The 22013-nt window shown below is 38.6% G+C and overlaps 1 protein-coding gene across 1 annotated transcript in view; it reads left to right on the top strand.

The window, feature by feature from the left end:
• KIAA0825 (KIAA0825 ortholog) overlaps window positions 1-22013 on the top strand; it is a 1109509-nt gene that overhangs the window by 534134 nt on the left and 553362 nt on the right. The window contains exon 18 of the mRNA XM_053701492.1: window positions 12091-12246. Within this exon, the coding sequence (XP_053557467.1) occupies window positions 12091-12246 (156 nt within the window). The remainder of the gene's footprint in view (window positions 1-12090; window positions 12247-22013) is intronic.

Here is a 22013-nt window from a genome sequence, read left to right as displayed (position 1 = left end):
CTAAATGCCCTTTTAAGGGCAATAAGCATCCAAATGCCCTTATCAGGGCAATGGGTAGATTATTTTTTTTAGTGTTAGGTTTTTTATTTTGGGGGGTTTGGTGGGTGGGGGGATTTTACTGTTAGGGGGGACTTGGTGTATTTTGGATGTAAAAGAGCTGATTATCTTGGAGCAATGCCCTGCAAAAAGCTCTTTTATGTGCTACTGGTAGTTTATTATTAGGGGGTGTTTTTATTTTGGAGGGTTTTTTATTTTCTTAGGGATTAGGTTTAATTTTTTAAAATTTGGTAATTTGATTTGTTATTTTCTGTAATGTTAGCCTTTTTCTTTTACAAGTTATACCGAGTCCATGGGTTTCATCCTTACTTGTGGGATATAATCCTCCTGCTAACAGGAAGTGGCAAAGAGTACCACAGCAGAGCTGTTATATAGCTACTCCCTTAACTCCTCCCCCCAGTCATTCTCTTTGCCTATGCTAGCAATAGGAAGGGTAAAGTTTATGTGGTGATAAAATTATAGTTTTAGTTTTCTTCAATCAAGAATTTTTTATTTTAAATGGTACCGGAGAGTACTGTTTTTCCTCAGGCAGGACATAGAAGAAGAATTCTGCCTTGAGTTTGATGATCTTAGCAGTTGTAACTAAGATCCATGTTGGTTCCCACAATATTTGCTGAGGAAGTACAGGAGAAATCTTCAGTATGAGGGAAAGTTTCTTGCTGCAAGCAGTATTAAGGTATGTGCAGTCATTTACATTCTGAGGAGACCTGGTATATCAGAATTTGGCTGACATATTCCCCATGCTGGGAAAGGGTGAGCAGTAATCCTTGTTAGGGTGGTACTGTAGCAACCTGTGTATAATTATCCCTACTAGAGATAAACATGGGATACTTAAGGGCTATGTGGTTTTAGACACTGGGGCAGCCTAGGAAACGCTTAATATTAACGAATATAGGGCTTATCAAGGCTGACTTTATTTTATTTATATCTGAGGGGTTCACATGGCATGTATATTTCACATTTATTTCTTGGCCGGTTGTTTAAACCGCTTCCCATGCGGTTTCTTAAGTTTTTCGGCTCATCAGGCATGATGGGCGAGGCCTAATTTTCGCGCCTCAGTGCGCAGTTAGATTCTGGAGAGAACGGAAGCCATTAGCTCCGGTTGGGACCAGACAGTGAGGCTGTGTTTCGGAGTGGGACCGGATCAATTTAGCAGGTCTTTGGGGGCAGGGGGGGAGGAGTTCCAGTCGGACAATATCACGACTGTGGCATATATCAATCATCAGGGGGGAACAAGGAGTTCTCTAGCTATGATAGAAGTATCAAAGATAATCCGATGGGCGGAGACACACTCTTGCCATCTATCTGCGATCTATATCCCAGGAGTGGAGAACTGTGAGGCGGATTTTCTAAGTCGTCAGACTTTTCATCCGGGGGAGTGGGAACTCCATCCGGAGGTGTTTGCAACTTTGATTCATCAATGGGGCACGCCGGAATTGGATCTGATGGCATCTCGACAGAATGCCAAACTTCCACGTTACGGATCCAGGTCAAGGGATCCCCAGGCTGTACTGATAGATGCTCTAGCAGTGCCTTGGTCGTTCAACCTGGCTTATGTGTTTCCATCTTTTCCTCTCCTACCTCGTGTTATTGCAAGAATCAAACAGGAGAGGGCTTCAGTAATCCTAATAGCGCCTGCGTGGCCACACAGGACCTGGTATGCAGATCTAGTGGACATGTCGTCTCTGCCACCGTGGAAACTGCCATTGAGACAGGACCTTCTCATTCAAGGTCCATTCCAACATCCAAATCTAACTTCTCTGCAGCTGACTGCTTGGAGATTGAATGTTTGATTTTATCTAAGCGAGGTTTCTCTGAGTCGGTTATTGATACTCTGATTCAGGCTCGCAAGCCGGTCACTAGAAAAATTTATCATAAGATATGGCGTAAATATCTTTATTGGTGTGAATCCAAGGGCTACTCATGGAGTAAGGTTAGGATTCCTAGGATTCTGTTTTTCTCCAAGAAGGATTGGAGAAGGGATTATCAGCTAGTTCCTTAAAGGTAAAAATTTCTGCTTTGTCGATTTTACTTCACAAGCGTCTGGCAGATGTCTCAGACAGACGTTCAGGCATTTTGTCAGGCTTTGATCAGGATCAAGCCTGTGTTTAAACCTATTGCTCCGCCATGGAGTTTGAATTTAGTTCTTAATGTTCTTCAAGGGGTTCCATTTGAACCCATGCATTCCATAGATATTAAGATGTTATCTTGGAAAGTTTTGTTTTTAGTTGCTATCTCTTCTGCTAGAAGAGTTTCCAAGCTTTCTGCGTTACAATGTGATTCCCCTTATCTTATATTCCATTCTGATAAGGTGGTTTTGCGTATTAAACCTGGATTCCTTCCTAAGGTTGTTTCAAATAAGAATATTAATCAGGAAATTGTTCTTCCTTCCTTGTGTCCTAATCCTTCTTCTAAGAAGGAACGTCTGTTACATAACTTGGATGTGGTTCGTTCTTTAAAATTTTATTTACAAGCAACCAAGGATTTCCGTCAAACATCTTCTCTGTTTGTTGTTTATTCTGGAAAACGTAGGGGTCAAATAGCTACGGCTATCTCTCTCACTTTTTGGCTGAAAAGCATCATCCGCCTGGCATACGAGACTGCTGGACAGCAGCCTCCTGAAAAAATTACGGCTCTTTCCACTAGAGCTGTGGCTTCCACATGGGCTTTTAAAAACGATGCTTCTGTTGAACAGATTTGTAAGGCTGCGACTTGGTCCTCCCTTCATACTTTTTCCAAATTATACAAATTTGATACTTTTGCTTCTTCTGAGGCTATTTTTGGGAGAAAGGTGCTTCAAGCAGTGGTACCTTTTTGTTTAGGTTCCTGTCTTATCCCTCTCTTTCATCCGTGTCCTAAAGCTTTGGTATTGGTTATCCCACAAGTAAGGATGAAACCCGTGGACTCTGTATATCTTGTAAAAGAAAAGGAAATTTATGCTTACCTGATAAATTGATTTCTTTTACTATATACAGAGTCCACGTCCCACCCTGTCATTTTGGGACAGGATTTATTTTTTCTAAACTTCAGTCACCTCTGCACCCTTTTAGTTTTTCCCTTTCTCTTCCTATACCTTCGGTCGAATGACTGGGGGGAGGAGTTAAGGGAGGAGCTATATAACAGCTCTGCTGTGGTGCTCTTTGCCACTTCCTGTTAGCAGGAGGATTATATCCCACAAGTAAGGATGAAACCCGTGGACTCGGTATATTGTAAAAGAAATCAGGTAAGCATAAATTTCCTTTTTATTTTTTGTAAACTTAGCTTTTTTATTTTTTGTAACTTTAGAATTTATTAGTTTAGGTAATTTGGGTAAATTTAAGGGGTGTTAGGTTAGGGTTCTTAGTTATTTAATTAGTTATTTGCGTCTTGGGTTATGGCGGTTTAAGGGGTTAATAAGTTAATTAGGTTTATTGCGATTTGGGTTTTTTGCGGTTTAGGGGTTAATAGGTTAATAATCTTTATTGCGATGTGGGTTTTTTTGCGGTTTAGGGGTTAATAGGGTAATTAGGTTTATTGCGATGTGGGGGTTTTGCAGTTTAGGGGTTAATACGGTAATTAGGTTTATTGCAATGTGGGGGTTTTACGGTTTAGGGGTTAATAGGGCAATTAGGTTTAATGCAGTGTGGATGGTTGATGATTAAGGGGTTAATAACTTTATTATTTTGCGATGTGTGGGTTTGCAGTGTAGGTGTTAATACTTCATGTGGGAGGTTCTTTTTTTTTTTATATACTTCATGCGGGCTGTTATTTATTTATTTATTTTTAATACTTGATGCGGGCGGTTATTTTTTGTTTTTGTAATGCTCCGTTTGCCTTTGCTGCATCCATGGATTCTTTCACCACCCTGCCATTTTCAGAATCCACTGGATGCAGCAAAGTAGCATGCAGGTGAAATATTTTGGTCTTGCGCTGCCAACATTCCATTGAGGATGCGTGCACAACTGCCGATGTCGACGGACATTACAAACGCAATTATAGTATATATATATATATATATATATATATATATATATATATATATATATATATATAATGTGTGTGTATATGTTTATATGAATATATGTATATGTACACACATACTGTATATATAAAGTTCATTAAAGGGACACTGAACCCAATTTTTTTCTTTACTGTTTCAGATAGAGCATGCAGTTTTAAGCAACTTTCTAATTTACTCCTATTATCAAATTTTCTTCATTCTCTTGTTTTTTTTTTATTAGAAATGCAAGAATGTAAGTTTAGATGCCGGCCCATTTTTAGGTGAACAACCTGGGTTGTCTTTGCTGATTGGTGGATATATTCATCCACCAATAAAAAAGTGCTGTCCAGAGTTCTGAATAAAAAAAATGCTTAGATGCCTTCTTTTTCAAATAAAGATAGCAAGAGAATGAAGACAAAATGATAATAGGAGTAAATTAGAAAGTTGCTTAAAATGTCATGCTCTATCTGAATCAGAAAAGAAAAAAATTGGGTTCAGTGTCCCTTTAAGGGGGTAGCATTCCTATGGTGTAATAATTGCCAGGATGCATGGTTAGAATTAAGTGTAGTCTAGTCTTGATTTTGTGTTGAAATCATATTTAAAAAAATATAACCTGATCAACATTTTGACAACCATGCAACCCTATCCACTCCATATGGCTCTCAATATCAATAGTGCTGGATGCAGAGTTAGAGTTCCATGTTCCATTAATAGCTTTAAAATAAATACATAAATAATGTTATTATATGATCTGCTACCACTGTGTATTTCCTACAACAGGATGTATAAATGTAAATGTAATGGTGTAGACCAGAGCTTTCCAAATTTTTCATGTTTGTGACACACTTTTTTTTTTTTTTAATAATAATTTTTATTGAGGTAGCAATGACATAGATAAACAGTATCACATGTTTTCATGGCAACATGCCTAAATACATACATCATGTCTTACGCATTTAATACATAGGCACGTCCTATAACTATAAACAGTATAAGTTCCTAAACAGTAGGAAATACATTAGGCCATGAGCGGCACCTCATTTTATATATACATATCACAACAGATCAAATGCTAATCAGGAGACCTAGTTTTCCCAGCAGATCTCTAAAAGAAAAGAAATAGGTCTTTGTGTGTCCATAACATATACAGAATCAAATATCCAGTAAGGAGTTATTCTATAATATTGAGTATCTAGTAGCTATAGACAATAAAATGGGAGATATATACTTCATGACATCAACATCATTAACAGGTTATTAATAGAGCTAATAGAGCTTTCCCCCTTATATAATAACATACATTACAGCAGGATGGCCCCAAATAACAAACAAACAAAAAAAAAAAAACAAAAAAAAAACAGCCTCTTTTGGATTACTTGGTAACAGAGTTCCCTGGAAAAAGAGGGGTTTGGAGGGAATAATACATATAGGGCCACTCTTGGATCATTTAATATTTAGAAGACAGCAGCTCAATAGAAAATACACTACTTAGCTTGTAGATTCTAATCTAAAATGGATATAGTATACAAATAGTATTCTGCATCAGTATAAGGGAGGAAAGCATGCTTATAACTATAGTTCTCGTTACCTCCTAGGAAAATATAAAATGTCTCAACAGGACGCCCCATCTCGGCCGCTGACAGAGCAAATCCATATGTTTATTATTGGATTATAGGTTAAGTGAAAATTCACACCTATTAACTTAATTATTAAGCTTTCCCCCTTTAACCAGAATACAAGCAATATGCTCCAGATCACAACTAGAGGAAATATGACTCCAAATCAGTGAATGGAGTCTGTGAATATAATAAAGAGTACCTATTTAAATAAATTATTCGCTTTGAAGCCCAAGAGGGCAAAATATTTAGACAACAGTACTAATATATATATTCATACTGGGTGCAAGAATATGCTTATAAGCATGAGAAGCTCAACTGTATATATATGACATAAGTTGGGAATAGCGTGAATAACAGTGTGTTTTTACAGATAATGACCCAATAGGCCTCACATATACAAAGAAGAAAAGGCATGGGTGAGTCTCAAAAAAGTTGGTAGCACAAGATACATACTCAGTTGTCAGGCACTGTATTCATCACAGAAGTTACCGGTTGGTAGGTATATCACTATAAGATAGTCACAAAATATCCCAGCGATAGGCTTCTCACTCCCCCAGAATCAAGCCTAATCTTCAGACTACACCTACTTTGCATGCCTGCACCGGCACCTGTATGACCCATCCAGCTGATAAAAACCCCGGAAAAGCCAGCAGAATCTCCATCCAAAGAAGTGCACACAACCGGGGCTTTGAGGGGTCAGTCTCCCCCCTCCGAAAATCACTTAGGCCTCCAGGGGCGACCAAAAGAGAGGGCACCATCACATCGGCCACCAAAAAGCACTCCCGCTCCTATGTTGTACCCTCGATTCTTGGAGCCTGTAGGAACCGGATCGCCATCCACATCGAGGTACGCCAGAGGTAAGTAGTAATATTAGCCTGCTCCTCCGGCACAACACCCACTCGTGTATTGCTCTCATGAATGACAGCTGAGCTGTGCGGAGGAGGGGTCCGGTCGCCATTCTTAGCATCCGGGGAAATGAGGAATTTGTCAATGCGGCTATCCAACCATGCGTTCAACATGTTGAAATGTTCCTCCAGGAGTGTAAGCACTTTCTCCTCTGACACTTGCTCCACACATGCCATTGGGGATAGGAAAATGTGTAACAACCTTCCTTAGCAAAAAGCAACATATAATCGATGTTGCAATATGGCAGGGACTCAAAGGCTCCTGCCGGGGGGTAATTATTGAGGCCTCAACCTCAGATGATGACTCCGGTATATGAGGGCTGCTGAGATCCGCAATACAGGGCTCAATCCACTCAGGATCATGTTGCAAAACAGGTTGTCCAAGTTGTGCTTTTATGTGATCTCATATGACCCAGATTATAGGTAAAAAGTTTTGTAAACTGAAGCAGCACCAAATATTGCGACTGAAGATGGCCGCTGCTCTGTGACACACTTTTTAAACCTACATCATTTCGCGACACAGTAATTCAGTTGTACTAGCAAACAGGAGATTAAACTAACTTGTTTTAAGATATACGGACACATACATAAATGATATAATAACTATGTATTTACAGTATGTAAGTATGTGCAAGAATTAAAAGAAAGTTTAATATCACCAATAACTACTTACCATTTTAATGGGATGTATGAGGTTGAGGGGATGAACACAGATTCTGAATATTTGGTGGAATATTAGATAAAGACACTCGCATTTCATCATCAAGTATCTTTAAGCTTCTACTTCCTATCCATATATCAAGAGCAGGAGCAGCAATTCACTACTGGCAGCAAACTGCTGACTGGTAGCTGCACGTGCATGCCTTTTGTAATTGGCTCACCCAGTATGTTCAGCTAGCTCCCAGTAGTGCATTACTGCCTTCAACAAAGGATACAAAAGAGAATGAAGCAAAATTAATAACAGAAGTAAATTGTAAAGTTGCTTTAAAATTATATATTCTTTCTGAATCATGAAAGAAAAATATTTTGGTTCGTGTCCCTTTAAAATGGAACACAGCTTTAAATAAACTATCATCTTCAAATAAGCTTAAACTGTTAAAGGGCCTTAATACCCAAATGTTTAAACACTTGAAAGTGATGCAGCATAACTGTAAAAAGCTGACTAGAAAATATCACCTGAACATCTCTATGTAAAAAAGAAAGATAGTTTACCTCAAAAGTTTCTCAGTAGCCACATTCCATTGTAAAGGACTTCTAAGCAGCAAATCAGTATGTCTGTCCCGGGACAGCGGAAGGAGCAAGCTTTCGTGCACACTCATCTTATTTCCCTATTCAGTGTAAGGAAGTTTACAATGAAATCTCACGAGAGTTAAGTGAAATCTCATGAGATCACAGTAAAAGAGTTCATGACCTCAGCACTGTTGATGCTGATTGGCTGCTGTTCATTTCATTTTTTTTTTTTTTACCTGCAGCTGAGCAGCAGCTGAGTATAACTTTTTACACAGAACTTACTCTGCTGAGCTGAGGAGATTGTGAGGTAAAATATCTTCCTTTTTTACATAGAGATGCTCAGGTGATATTTTCCTGTCAGCTTTTTACAGTTATACTGCATCAGTTTCAAGTGATTTAGCATATGAGTATTATGTCCCTTTAAATGTGGCATTCCCTGTTAGACACAAGATATGTTTCCTATATAACTATTGCTAGTGGCGGTGTGTATGAAAGTTAAAAAGACACTGAACCCAAATTTTTTCTTTCGTGATTCAGATAGAGCTTGCAATTTTAAGCAACTTTCTAATTTACTCCTATTATCAAATTGTCTTTGTTCTCTTGCTAGCTTTATATGAAAAAGAAGACATCTAAGCTTTTTTTTTTGGTTCAGACTGTGGACAGCATTTTTTTATTGGTGGATGAATTTATCCACCAATCAGCAAGAACAACCCAGATTGTTCACCAAAAATGGGCCGGCATCTAAACTTAAATTCTTGCTTTTCAAATAAAGATACCAAGAGAATGAATTAAATTTGATAATAGGAGTAAATTAGAAAGTTGCTTAAAATTGCATGCTCTATCTGAATCACAAATGGATTTTTTTGGGTTCAGTGTCCCTTTAAGTATTATGCCATCTTAGCAGCAGTTCTTGTGATTTATAGACGTCAGCCTCTTACTTATTTCAGTTGTATATGTTAAAGAAGAAGCAATGTCTCCTTCCATCCCAGTGAGTGTCAGATCAGGATAAATGCACCACATTATTCAAAGGGACAATTAAACCAATTTTTCTTATGTTCTGCCTGTGGCTGACCATATTTCCCTCTCCCCAAAGGGGTACAAGCAAACAAATCTCCCCAAAACTCCAAAAGCCTCTAAGAAGAATTGAATAAATCCCTTCACTATATTACAAAGAATGTGTGATAGGAAGAACATTAAAGGGTGACAGTTACTTAAAGGGACAGTCAACAACAGAATTTTTGTTGTTTTAAAAGATAGATAATCCCTTAATTACCAATTTCCCAGTTTTGCATAACTAACACAGTTATATTTATACACGTTTTACCTCTGTAATTACCTTGAATCTAAGCCTCAGCAGGTGGCCCCCTTATTTCAGTTCTTTTGACAGACTTGCATTTTAGCCAATCAGAGCTGTCTCCATGGTAAATTCACGTGCATGAACTCAATGTTATCTATATGAAACACGTGAACTAATGCCCTCTAGTGGTGAAAAACTATCAAAATGCATTTAGATTAGAGGCGGCCTCCTTCAAGGTCTAAGAAATTAGCATATGAACCTCCTAGGTTTAGCTTTCAACTAAGAATTCCAAGAGAACAAAGCAAAATTGGTGATAAAAGTAAATTGGAAAGTTGTTTTAAATTACATGCTCAATTTTTGGACTTGACTGTGCCTTTATTTAAGTCTATATGGTTATTCAATAATACCATACCAGTAGATTTAAACATTGTGTACTGTTCTTTAAAGTAAAGTATAATCATAAGACAAAGGAATGGAAATGGAATTGATGACAGAATTCTTTGAGATTGGTCCGTCTGACTCTGAGAAGCTTTCTTACAATTTTAAATTCAATTTCAAGCCTATTTAGGAATCAAACAGCTCCCAGTGCTCCCACATAATTATTAACATACATAGGGGTCCATTTATTAATGTGCGGACGGACATGATCCGATATATCTAATTAACCTAATAAATATATTAACCCCTAAACCGCCAAAAACCCACAACGCAAATAACTAATTAATTTACTAAGCCCCTAACCTAACACCCCCTAAATTAACACCAAGTTACAATTAAAATAAAAAAAACATTACTTTAAAAATAAAAAAACTAAGTTTAAATTAATCTAAAATTGCAAAAAATAAAAAAGTCAAACATTAGATAAAATAATAAACCAAAAAAATAAGCCTTATCCCTATGAAAAAAAAACACAAAAAAAAAAAAACACCCCATAATCTAAACTAAACTACCAATAGTCCTTAAAAGTACCTTAACTACCCTTTGCCCTTAAAGGGGCATTTGTATGGGCAATGCCCTTAAAAGGACATTCAGTTCTTTTTTAGTGCCCAAAATCACTAATCTAAATAAAAAAAAAAAAATTTAAAAAAAAAAAAAAAAACCTAACTCTAAGCCCCAAATAGGTATTCACCGTTCCTGAAGTCCGGCGGAGAAGGTCCTCTTCCACTCAGCGGTGAAGTCTGAAGACTGAAGAACTGAACACCTTGGACCACGGAGCTATGGAGGATCCTTTTCGAACGATCACTGTCGCACACTGAGAATTGAATGCAAGGTACGCGTTTAAATATGGCGTCACTTGCATATCCATTGGCTTATTTGAATTGTCAAATTCAAATAAGCCAATAGGATGAAAGCTACTGAAATGCAAGGAACGCCATATTTAAATGCGTAACTTGAATTCAATATTCAGTGTACGGCGGTGATCGTACAAATAGGATCCTCCACGCTCCATGGCTCCGCAGTCACCGGTCTTCAGTTCCACGGTTGCCGGTCTTCAGTTCCGTGGTCCTGGATGAATATAGAAGATGTCGCCGCTTGGAAGAAGACTTCACCGCCGGACTTCAGGAACCGTAAGTACCTATCTGGGGGTTAGACTTAGACTTTTTTTTTTTTTTTTTTTAATTTAGATTAGGGATTTAATGGGCAATCGTTAAAGAGCTGAATTTCCTTTTAATGGCAGTAAAAGAGCTGAATACCCTTTTAAGGGCAAAGCCATACAAATGACCCTTTAGGGGCAATGGGTAGTTTAGGATTTTTTTTATTTTGGGGGTTTGGTGGGTGGGGGGTTTTACTGTTAGAGGGGGGACTTTTTTAAGGTAAAAGAGCTGTTTAACTTAGGGAAATGCCCTTCAAAAGGCCCTTTTAAGGCTATTGGTAGTTTAGTTTAGATAATGGGGGTGTTTTTATTTTGGGGGGCCTTTTTATTTTCATTGGGATTAGGTTTAATTTTTTGTAATTTTAGATTAATTTAAAAAATTTTTTTAAAGTAATGTTAGGTTTTTTATTTTAATTGTAACTTAGTATTTTTTAATTTAGGTAATTGGGATTAATTTAGGGGGTGTTAGGTTAGGGGGCTTAGTAATTTAATTAGTTATTTGTGTTGTGGAGGTTTGGTGGTTTAGGGGTTAATAGATATATTAGGTTAATTGCGATGTGGGTTAATGGCAGATTAGGTGTTAATAGTTTAATTTGGTTAATTGCAATGTGGGTGAATGGCGGGTTAGGGGTTAATAGTTTTATTAGGTAGATTGCGATGTTGGGGTTGGAGGATTTAGGGGTTAATAGTTCTATTAGGTAGATTTCGATGTTGGGGTTGGCAGATTTAGGGGTTAATACTTTTATTATTAGTTACGATGTGGGGGGATTACGGATATAAGGGGTTTTACGTGTCGGGTTTATTTTCGGGATGCGATTTAGACTTTTACAGGAGATTTGACATATTTTTTTATTTTATTAGGCGCCCCAGCAGTTTCTAAAGTGCCGTAAATCACTGGCAACTCCAGGAAATGTGTATTTGCACACATTTCTGGGCATCACTAGTTTATCCGACTTACAGCACTTTATGAACTGCCAACAGGGTTCATGTGATTCCCCGATGTGCGAGGTGAAATTACGGGCGGTGCGAGTTTCAGCAGTTGCGCTGAAGCCTGTGCCACATATGTAATCTCGCCCCTGGTGTGTGGGGTGTTTGTCTCCTGGTAGCCAGGTGATGAATTTGCAACAGTAAGGACTCATGTACTCTCACCACCAAGAAAGAAAGGAATTTATCAGGTAAGAATAAATTATGTTTTTATGATTAAACAAGTTTGGAATGTGACTTATATACTTGAATGATATGATTGATTAATTTTGTCCCGTCTCACTGACATTTTTTGCTTTCAAAAGAATATGTACATTATCTCCTGTTCAAAATCTTGAGGAAGTTCGTTAACATATGTTTCAAACTCAAATGTTTATCAGAATAGTCATATTCATTTAGCATTCACATGTGTTTTTCCCCTTTAGGATTATCTGAATGACGCATTGTCTTGTCAGAGTTGTTGCACAGAATCAGCACATGCCAAAGCTTTCCAGTTGACCTTGCACAGTGCGGAACAGTCTCCTTCATCCTTTAATCCTCTGAACATGTTTTCACTTCCAAATGTAGATGTCTTAAGAGAGGTAATGTAGAGAGTCATGAAGTATTGTATGTACTGTGAATTGCAATATTATGTATTTTGGAGGTTAATAAAAAGTCCATATCAGCATAGCTGTATAGATTTATCTTCAAACTAAAGGAACAAAGTATTGGAGATACTCAATTATGAATTGTTAAAGGATTACTTTCTGTTATAATTTTTAAGCTAAACAACTAACATATTAAAGTTAATAAACATTAATTAAAACCTACTGACCTATATTTTCTTCAAAACAAAGTTTCATAACGTTCTAAAAGTTATATCTTTTATTTGCCGATGATGTCACGTTATCCTGCCCACTATTTTCAGCACTGAGTGTTCAAAATACTTAAACCAATAACTTTGTGTTTAAAGCGCCATTTTGAAACCTAGGTATTGTAAACGGATTGGTACAGAGCAAAGGATACCCACGGAGTGGGTTTGGAAAACAATTAAATTTGCAGACAAGATTTCTGATATACGGTAGAGATATGTTAATGAAATGCTATTGATAAAAAGCGTATTTGGGGTAGTTGGTTAGTAACAGGCATAGAAAATATTTACTTACAGTGGCCCTTTAAGCTGTAGTTGCTTGTTCTATGGGGTTGCTCCCTCTCTGCTTGAATTCCCTCTTGTCCATCTTCAGGAAGTCTGATCACTGCACAAACGAAGTCCAACCATAAGATGCCAAGTAGTCCTTATATCAAGAGAAACATCTCATCCAAAGTGTTCACTGAAGCTGTCAGAACTTTAACAGTTAGATGTAGCAAAGTCCAACCATAAGATGCCAAGTAGTCCTTATATCAAGAGAAACATTGCATCCCAAGTGTTCACTGCAGCTGTCGGGGCTTTACCAGCTAGATGTAGCAAAATCCCTCTTGACACAGTCTATAAAGTGCCTCCTCTGGATAATTCTACCTCCATTAGGAACTCTGCGCTACAAGGATCCTTTGTATATTGTAACAAAATATCAGAGACATCAACCTCTTGCACACTGGACTTACAAAAACTTAGCTGCATTTCACTGGGGTTGGCTTTTTTTCTTTAGAGGATAAATGCCTAGCAGTTTAGGGCAGGATAATGCTTTTTAGTAGGTTTAGGCTATTATACTATAGTATATGGAAAGTCTTTGCATACGAGACAATGTCAGATGTGACAATATATCTTTATCTTTAACAAACATCTGATATCTGGTATCTGTCTAATAATATTAAGGGCATCTACTAAAACAATATAAGTACTGCTAACACAGTACAGTATAAATTCAAAAATCAACCCTTTACTACGATGTTGCATTGAGAACAGAGATAAACTATAACCATTCGGAAATTTCCTTATAGATGCTCCTGTTACTATATAGGGAACAATAAGGTTATCTATCATTTAAGAAATAATATTAATAATACAGTTATTCTCTTGTTGACCTATAACCTGACAGATACTGATACATCTTTAAACCGCACGAGGCCTATATATACCTATAGACTTAATTTCAGTAACATTAATTGAACTTCTTATGTAGCTCCAATCTATGTTCCATATCTGAAATACCATAGGTATACTTACAGACTTTTACTACAGAATGTTACTTCTATTTCCTAATTTTACAATATACCTAATAAAAGTTATGTTTTAATTTAGTTTCACAAGTGCACTATCACACACTGTTCAAACTAGAGTTGATCTGAAAGTCATAAGCGCTGAGTGCTATAGTGTGTATTCTTATTAAGAGTAAGCCTCTCCTTACTCCTTTTAGTAGTATCAATTGTCTAAATACACCAGCACCCTTACCCTATATAAAATAAGAACACAGAATTTCTCTGTTAACTTAAAGGGACACTGTACCCAAAAAATTTCTTTCGCGATTCACATTGAGCATGAAATTTTAAGCAACTTTCTAATTTACTCCTATTATCAAATTTTCTTAATTCTCTTGGTATCTTTATTTGAAATGCAAGAATGTAAGTTTAGATGCCGGCCCATTTTTGGTGAACAACCTGGGTTGTCCTTGCTGATTGGTGGATAAATTCATCTACCAATAAAAAAGTGCTGTTCAGAGTACTGAAACCAAAAAAAGCTTACATGCCTTCTTTTTCAAATAATGATAGCAAGAGAATGAAGAAAAATTTATAATAGGAGTAAATTAGAAAGTTGCTTAAAATTGCATGCTCTTTCTGAATTACATAAGAAAAAATTTGGGTACAGTGTCCCTTTAACAATTCCTGGCTCCTTGGTAAAACACTGTTTGGATGGCAACCCTACGTCCTTTTAAGAAAACAAGTTCATACCAACATGGTACATACATTCTAAAATAGTATTTTTTTTTTTTTTTTTCAAATTAATTTTTATTAAGAATCCATAATACAGAAAAACCAGCACAATATACATACAAAGTTATACAATAACGGACATTTGGACAGTGCTGCGGGGGGGATACAGAGTCACCCCATGTTTGAACAGTTTAACAGTAGAAATCATGTATCTTGGATTCTCATTTTAAACTTTTTCTTCTTCTTAACACAAGAAATAAAAAGAGGAAAAAAAAAAAAAAAAAGAAAAAAAAAATTATAAAAAAAAATAAAAAAAAAAATTTAAAAATAAAGATAAACAGTGTAATTCTAGTAATTTCAAGCAATTTCAATTTCAACCGCCGTTGTGCCTTAGTGCCTCGCTCATATATAAACAGCTCCATTTAAAAAGAAGACTAAGATAGAAGTATAATCATGAACTGTACACCTAAGAGGGTCACCCCTGTGTATGTGGCAGGTCCTGTATCTCTAATCGTTATCAGGTGGCGTGTGTTGGTACTTAATGCTATTAATATATGTTTCCCAGGTCGCTTGCAATTCAATGAATTGCTCACGTTTATCATGTAGATAAGAACCATATTCTTCTAGTTCAATCAAATCCGTAACTTTGTTACGCCACATGTGTGTGGAGGGGATTTCTGGTGATCTCCAATTTTGTGCCATCAGTATTTTCAGACTATTTGTCATAATTCGTAGAAGGGGTTTATGGTGGGAGTGGGGCAGTTTGATTGGTTTGTTTAGTAGCCATATTAGTGGATCAAGTGGGAGAACAGTATGAAAAATGGATTCTATCTCACTGATTATAGATCGCCATAGCGTATTCGTCTGGGAACACCACCACCACATGTGACCCATACCACTGCCTACATGGCCACAACGCCAGCATCTGTTGGATGATCGTGGATAGAGTTTGTGTAACCTTTTGGGAGTCAAATACCATCCGTGTAGTATTTTATAGTTAAGCTCCTTAATGGATGCTGATGTGGAAGCAGATTTGGTGTTATGGAAGATGTTTGCCGCCGTCTGTGGGGTAATGACTATCCCAAGCTCCCTCTCCCACATCTCAATGGAACGTGGGAGGTTGCCTGGTGGCAGCTGGGTGAGAATATTGTAAATATGTGAAAGGCTATGTTTAACTGGTGGTGAGGTGGTGTATACTTTCTCAATGTTGGTTAATGACCTAGTCATGTTTATGGATTGTTGGTGTGTCGTGATGTAGTGATGTGTCCGTCTGTATGTATACCAATTTTTGGCCCAGTTGTAGCCTGCATCTACTAATTGTTCTTGGGATCTTATTTGTTCGTCACTAGTGAGGTGCATAAGTAGGACCTCTTTGTCTTTTGTCTGTATTTCTGTGTTCCTGACTGAGGATAATAGAGAGAACTCGCTGTTATGGATGAGTGATGTCAGTGGGCCTGGACAGGAGGACAAATATGGATTGGTCTTATTAGTAGAGTCCCAAATTCTTAATGTTTCTTGTGTAATTGGGTTAGTAATTTGTTTACAGATTAGGTGGAACATAGGGTTCCAGCAGATAGAAGGAAGGTTATGGCTCATATTTAGGCTCTCTTCTAGAGACATCCATCTCTTGTGATCTCTGTGGATCCTCCAGTCCAGAATTCTTTGGAGAAATATGGACCTTCGATATGAGTCAATGTCTGGAACTCCCAGTCCACCTTGAGTTATTGGTCGTGACATTATGTTTTTGTTTATCCTAGGGGGGCGTCTGTTCCAAATAAATGAGCCAAACAGCTGTTGCATCTGTGTGATGTATGTACTAGGTAGTTGGATAGGAAGTGTCTGCATAATGTACAACAATCGTGGGAAGATGTTCATTTTGATTGTGTTAATCCTCCCTAGCCAAGATAAAGGTTTCCTGGTCCAAGAAGAAAGGTCTCGCATTAGGGCATTTTTAATGGTGACATAGTTTAATTTGTATAGCATATCATGACTATCTGCCAGGTGTATCCCTAGGTATTTCAATGAATTTTTCTGCCATTTGAACGGGCATATTTTTGTAATTGCATCTTCCTTTTGGGGGTTTATGGCTACACCTAGCATTTCAGATTTACTCTGGTTAATTTTGAAATTGGATAGGTCGTGAAATATCTCTAGTTCCTCCAACAGGTGGGGTATAGACTTCTCTGGTTCTGTTAGGGAAAAAAGGATGTCATCTGCGAAGAGTGACATCTTGAATTCATCTCCATTTATTCTTAGACCATGGATATTTTTATTTAATCTGATTTTAGTCGCTAATGTTTCAATGAGGCAGGTGAAAAGCAATGGAGACAAGGGACATCCCTGCCTTGTACCGTTTGTGATTTGGAGTGGGGGTGACAGGATTCCATTAAGAGCAATTTTGGCGCTGGGTTTGTTATATAACGCAAATATTCTATGAATCGCTTTTTCACTGAGGCCAAAGGTCTGTAATGTCGCCTGTAGAAAAGGCCATCCGACTCTGTCGAAGGCCTTTTCAGCGTCAGTGGAAATCCAAATTGAGGGGGTTTGGGTCGTTTTAGCATGCCATAATAAGTGTAGGTTTTGTACCGTATTGTCTCTCGCCTCACGGTAAGGTACGAAGCCCACTTGATCTTGATGTATAAGTGCAGGTAGGATTAAATTTAGTCTATTGGCTATGAGCTTAGCATAAATCTTGATATCGGAATTCAGAAGAGATATCGGTCTATAGTTTGGGATTGATGTACTAGATTTGTTTGGTTTCGGAATCAGCGATATGGTAGCCTGTAGTGCCGGGGGGGGGAAGGGCTTGTCTTGATCTATACTATGGAAATATGCCAAGAGATGTGGTATCAGGAGGTCTTTGAAAGTTATATAGTAAGCATTACCAAACCCATCTGGCCCCGGGGATTTCCCAGCTTTCAGTGACTTAATCGCTAGCTTGATCTCTTCTGCTGAAAAGGGTGCATCTAGTTTAGAACTTTGTTCTTCACTAATTTTAGGTAGGCTTAATTGTTCTAAGTAGTCCTGAATAGCTACACTCGTCGGTGGGGGTATGCCAGTAGATAGGTTGTATAGAGAATTGTAGTAGTTCCTAAAGCTATCCGCTATGTCTTCAGATGTATGTCGATCTTTCCCCCCATCGTCTCTAATGTGTAAAATGTACCTGTTAAGAGCTTTCTTCCTTAGCTGTCTAGCCAAAAGTTTACCCTGTTTGTTAGCCCCTTCGTAGTATGTTTTTTTGAGGAAAAGCGCCTTGCGTTTGGCCTCCTTCCCTAGATAGCAATTGAGTTGCGAACGCTTATGTTCTAGGCTTTCAAGTAGGGAGTGGTCTTTAGGGAACCTTTTGTGTATGTCTTGTAGCTTAGTTAAGTCTGTGAGTAGGGAGGCTAAGTAGTGTTGTTGTTGTTTCAGTTTGGATGCTTTTAAAGCAATCAATTCACCCCTGAGAACACATTTGTGGGCATTCCAAACATGTTGCTGGCAGATATTAGGTGTACTGTTTGTTTTAAAGTAGTCTTCAATAGACTTTGTTAGTTGGATGTGTGTCAGTGGGTCTTTTAAGAGGGATTCATCCAATCTCCATGTTCTTGAGTTGGGGGCATGAGTAGGGAAATCAAAGGTGCAGCTGATCATGGCGTGGTCTGACCACGTTATCGGATAGATGATTGAGTTTCGGGCATATGCTAGACTAGTGACATCTGTCAGTAAATAATCTATTCTGGAATAGTTTTGATGTGGATGGGAATAGAAAGTGTAATCTTTTGTAGTTGGGTGATGGAGTCTCCAAACATCATGTACAGCAAGGGAAGTTAGTTTGGATTTAATTAATTTCAGAGTCCCGTTGGGGACCGATGACTTTCCAGTGGAGCAATCCACTGCAGGATCTAGGGCGACATTAAAATCGCCGCCCACAATCAGGGTACCTCCGGGACACTCCAGGAGCTTGTTACAAAGCTGATGGAAGAAACCGGAGTCACCCACACCAGGGGCATAAATATTAGCTAAAGTTATATGTTTATGTTTCCACGTCCCTGAAATTATCAGATATCTCCCTATTTTATCTTTATGGACAGATGTCACATGGAATGGGACGTTTTTCCCTATCATTATGCAGACTCCATTGCGTTTGGAACTATTAGAAGAAAAGTAAACAGTGCCAAATTTCTCAAAGGAGGCACGGGGCTCCCTTCCTATTCTGAAATGAGTCTCTTGTAACATTACAACATCACAGCCAAGCCGTTTATAATCCTTAAAGGCAACGGATCTTTTTTGTGGGATGTTAAACCCTTTGACATTGTGAGAAAGTATTTTAAAGTTGGACTTATCTTTCATCATTAACGGATTGTGGTAGAAATGAAATTACAGATGTCGTGTACAGATCAGTTATGTAGGTCATAGCAGTTATGAGCAGTAACAACAAATAGAAGGCATGAGGCATTACACATACGGCAGGTAGAATCACATCAATAAAAAATAAACAAAAATTATAAACAAAACTAACTGAAAGTGTATTTCTAAAACTATACACCTTGATTAGGGAGTACTTGTAGTTGCATAGTGCTCTTGATGGTTATGCATATGTTATTTAGAGGTTTCTGGTAGAGACCTGTAGGAGGAGGGTTAAAGCAGAGGGAAGGATAAGGGGGGAAGGGGGGTGGGATGAGGGTGAAGGTGGGTAGGGATAGGACTGGAGCTTATCAAACATATGAAAATCAAACAGTGCCTCTCTATCATAAATCTAGTGTTCCAAGTTGGTATTAACTGTTAACAATTTAACATACTTTATGAGAATTAAACCTAAAGATGTCCAGTATTAATGATACTGGCTTAAACAGTCTAAACAGCAATAGTGAGTCAACAGTAGCAGCTGCTATTCATCAGCGTTCTATTTCTTACCCAGCACCCACGATCTGGAACAGTCCAAGAAAAATAGGGTTGAGGGTGTCATCTCAGCAAGAAGTCCCAGCGACTGGGGGACTATATCTAAACCCAGATGGTCAAATAAGGTGTGTCAAGTGTCCTGCGGGCACGAGGGGCCCGGGGAAGGAGCATCTGTTTTCCTTCTTTTAGGTTGAACTCTATTCCATTTAAGCCGTTGCTCCCTGGGATGTTCTTGTATGGTATCTGGGTGTCTTGTTGGGGATTCTAAGATGTTGTCAGCTGGGGGTTCAATGGTGATGTTCAATTTCTTTGTCACAGCATCCAGGTCTTATAAATTCTTGTATATGATCTGTGTGCCATTATGGCTGATAATCAGGCTGAAGGGGTAGCCCCAGCGATATCTGATGTCGTGTTCTTGTAGGGCTTTAGTGAGGAATCTAACCTCCTTTCTCCTCTGTATGGTCTGTGGGCAAAGGTCTTGGAATATTTGTAGGTTATGATCCTTAAATGAAATGGATCTTCTTGTTCTCGCCACTTGCCAAATTTCTTCTTTAGTTGTGAATCTTAAGAACCTCATGATCACATCTCTGGGTGGTGCTGGAGGTTTGGAGGGTGGTCTAAGTGCTCGATGAATCCTTTCTATGTCGTCTTGTTGCAGAGGGGGTGATCTGGGGTGCAGGGATTGGAACAGCTCTCTGACATATGATTTCAATTGCTCTGGGGATACCTCTTCAGGTATTCCCCTGATCCTAAGGTTGTTCCTTCTCCCTCGGTTGTCTAGGTCTTCTAATTTTTCTTGTAGGGACTGCACCATAGAGTCTTGTATAGAGAGCTGTTGTGTGTTTGTGCTGACTATAGAGTTAAGCGTCTCTTGCCCCTCCTCTATGTAGTCAATTCTGGAACTCATGTCGTTTAAGTCTTTCTTTAGCTCCCTCATCTCTCCTTTAATAAAGGATTTTAGCGATTCAAAGTCTGATTTGGAGGGGAGATCCGCTATTTGTGACGGCAAGGCCAATAGGGATTTGTATTGTGATGTTGAATAATCTAATTGCGTTTCAAGCTGAGACTGTTCTTGTGATTGGGAAGTCTCTGTAGAATTGAGATCTGAGGGATGGAAAAAGGTGGTCACAGATGGTGTGGACGTTGGTAATTTGGCTGCCTTATCTGGTTTAGGGCCTTTGCGTTGTGACATTTTATAAGCCTCTGGGGAATGCAAGTTAGAGCCGCCTAGAAACTCCTCTCTTTCCAGCAGCACTATAATGTAGGTATTAAGTGAGAGGCTCTTGTTCAATGTAGTAAATTAATCAGCCTTGATGTGTATTCAAGTTCTAAGTAGCTTTATATTAAGCTACGTGGTATCCTCTGTTCTTCAGGCCTTCTCAAATTATAGGTCTAAACTGGCCTCTGTCTCGTATATGTTTTATAGTGAATAGTCCCCAGTATATTTAGGCTTGATTGCCGTATGTGAGTTATCTGTAAGTCCCAGCAATAATTCAGGGCTGCTGTGAGGCCTGCTATATGTTGTATGTAAGCCTTTCTAGTTAGCATCCATATGAGTCAGAAAACTGTCTTTTTATTCTTACCCTCCGGTTTTCATGCATAGGGTTTATGTAGTCTCACCTCTGTGTTGCGGCAGGCTTTTCTCTGTTAATTGCAGGTCCCACGTGTGCGGTACACACGCAGCGCAACAAAAGCGCTTCCCGGTCTCCCCTGCAATCCGGCACTCTAACCGACCGGGTCTACCGTGAGGTCTCTTGATTGTATATGCAGGCTTTTAGATACGATGTGTGCCCGGTTAGGCTCGGGTAAGTGGAGCCGTCACTTAAGATGTTTCGCTGTCCAAGATGGCGACCGGGACTCTGTTAGACACTTGGATTCCTTCTTTTTAGGCAGACGGATGGTGGGTAGTGCCACAGTGAGAGGGTTTACTCTGCTCCGGGTCTCTTCCAGGTTATAAAAGAGGTGTTGTTAGTTCAGGTCGGGATCTCTACCATATCTCTATTAGTTAGTTGAGCTGCAACTCTAACGGAGCTTTACACAAATGCGGCCATGTCCCAGCACGGCTTGGCTCCGCCCCCTAAAATAGTATTATTTTAATTGATTTTTTATATTATAAAACTTATATGTAAATATCTAGAGTAATTAAAATGGTTTGTCTTTACCAAGTACTTATTTTTGACTTACACATGAAGTCAGCAATTACATCATATGAAACCTTGTGTACAAGCCAGATACAGGTAACAATTATGTTAAAGGGCCATAATAGTCGAAAATGTTGATGCTTTAATTCTTAAAATATGTAATTTTAAGACTATCAACCCTACACTATTGTGTCCCCCCTCCCCCCGCAAAGGGGTTAAACAAACAGTAGACCTACTGCTATGGACCATCAGAGCCACTGATCTAATTAGCAGCACTAGTCGTATGACTCAGATATGTAACTAGGGCTGCTGATTGGATCAGCGTCTGTTTCCACTCGAACCAGCAGTGCTCTGCAGGTCCCAATAGGTACTTCTACTGTGTGTCTAAACCTTTTGCAGGGGTTAAACACGCAGTAGTAGAAGGTTGGTAGTCTTGATACTCTACACTAACCGAGTATTTAACAACTATATTACCCAAG

Source organism: Bombina bombina, chromosome 2 (genome assembly GCF_027579735.1).
Source record: "Bombina bombina isolate aBomBom1 chromosome 2, aBomBom1.pri, whole genome shotgun sequence".
Classification (NCBI taxonomy): Eukaryota; Metazoa; Chordata; class Amphibia; order Anura; family Bombinatoridae; genus Bombina; species Bombina bombina.
Note: the sequence above shows the minus strand (reverse complement) of the source record. Positions and strands in the feature narration are given on the sequence as shown.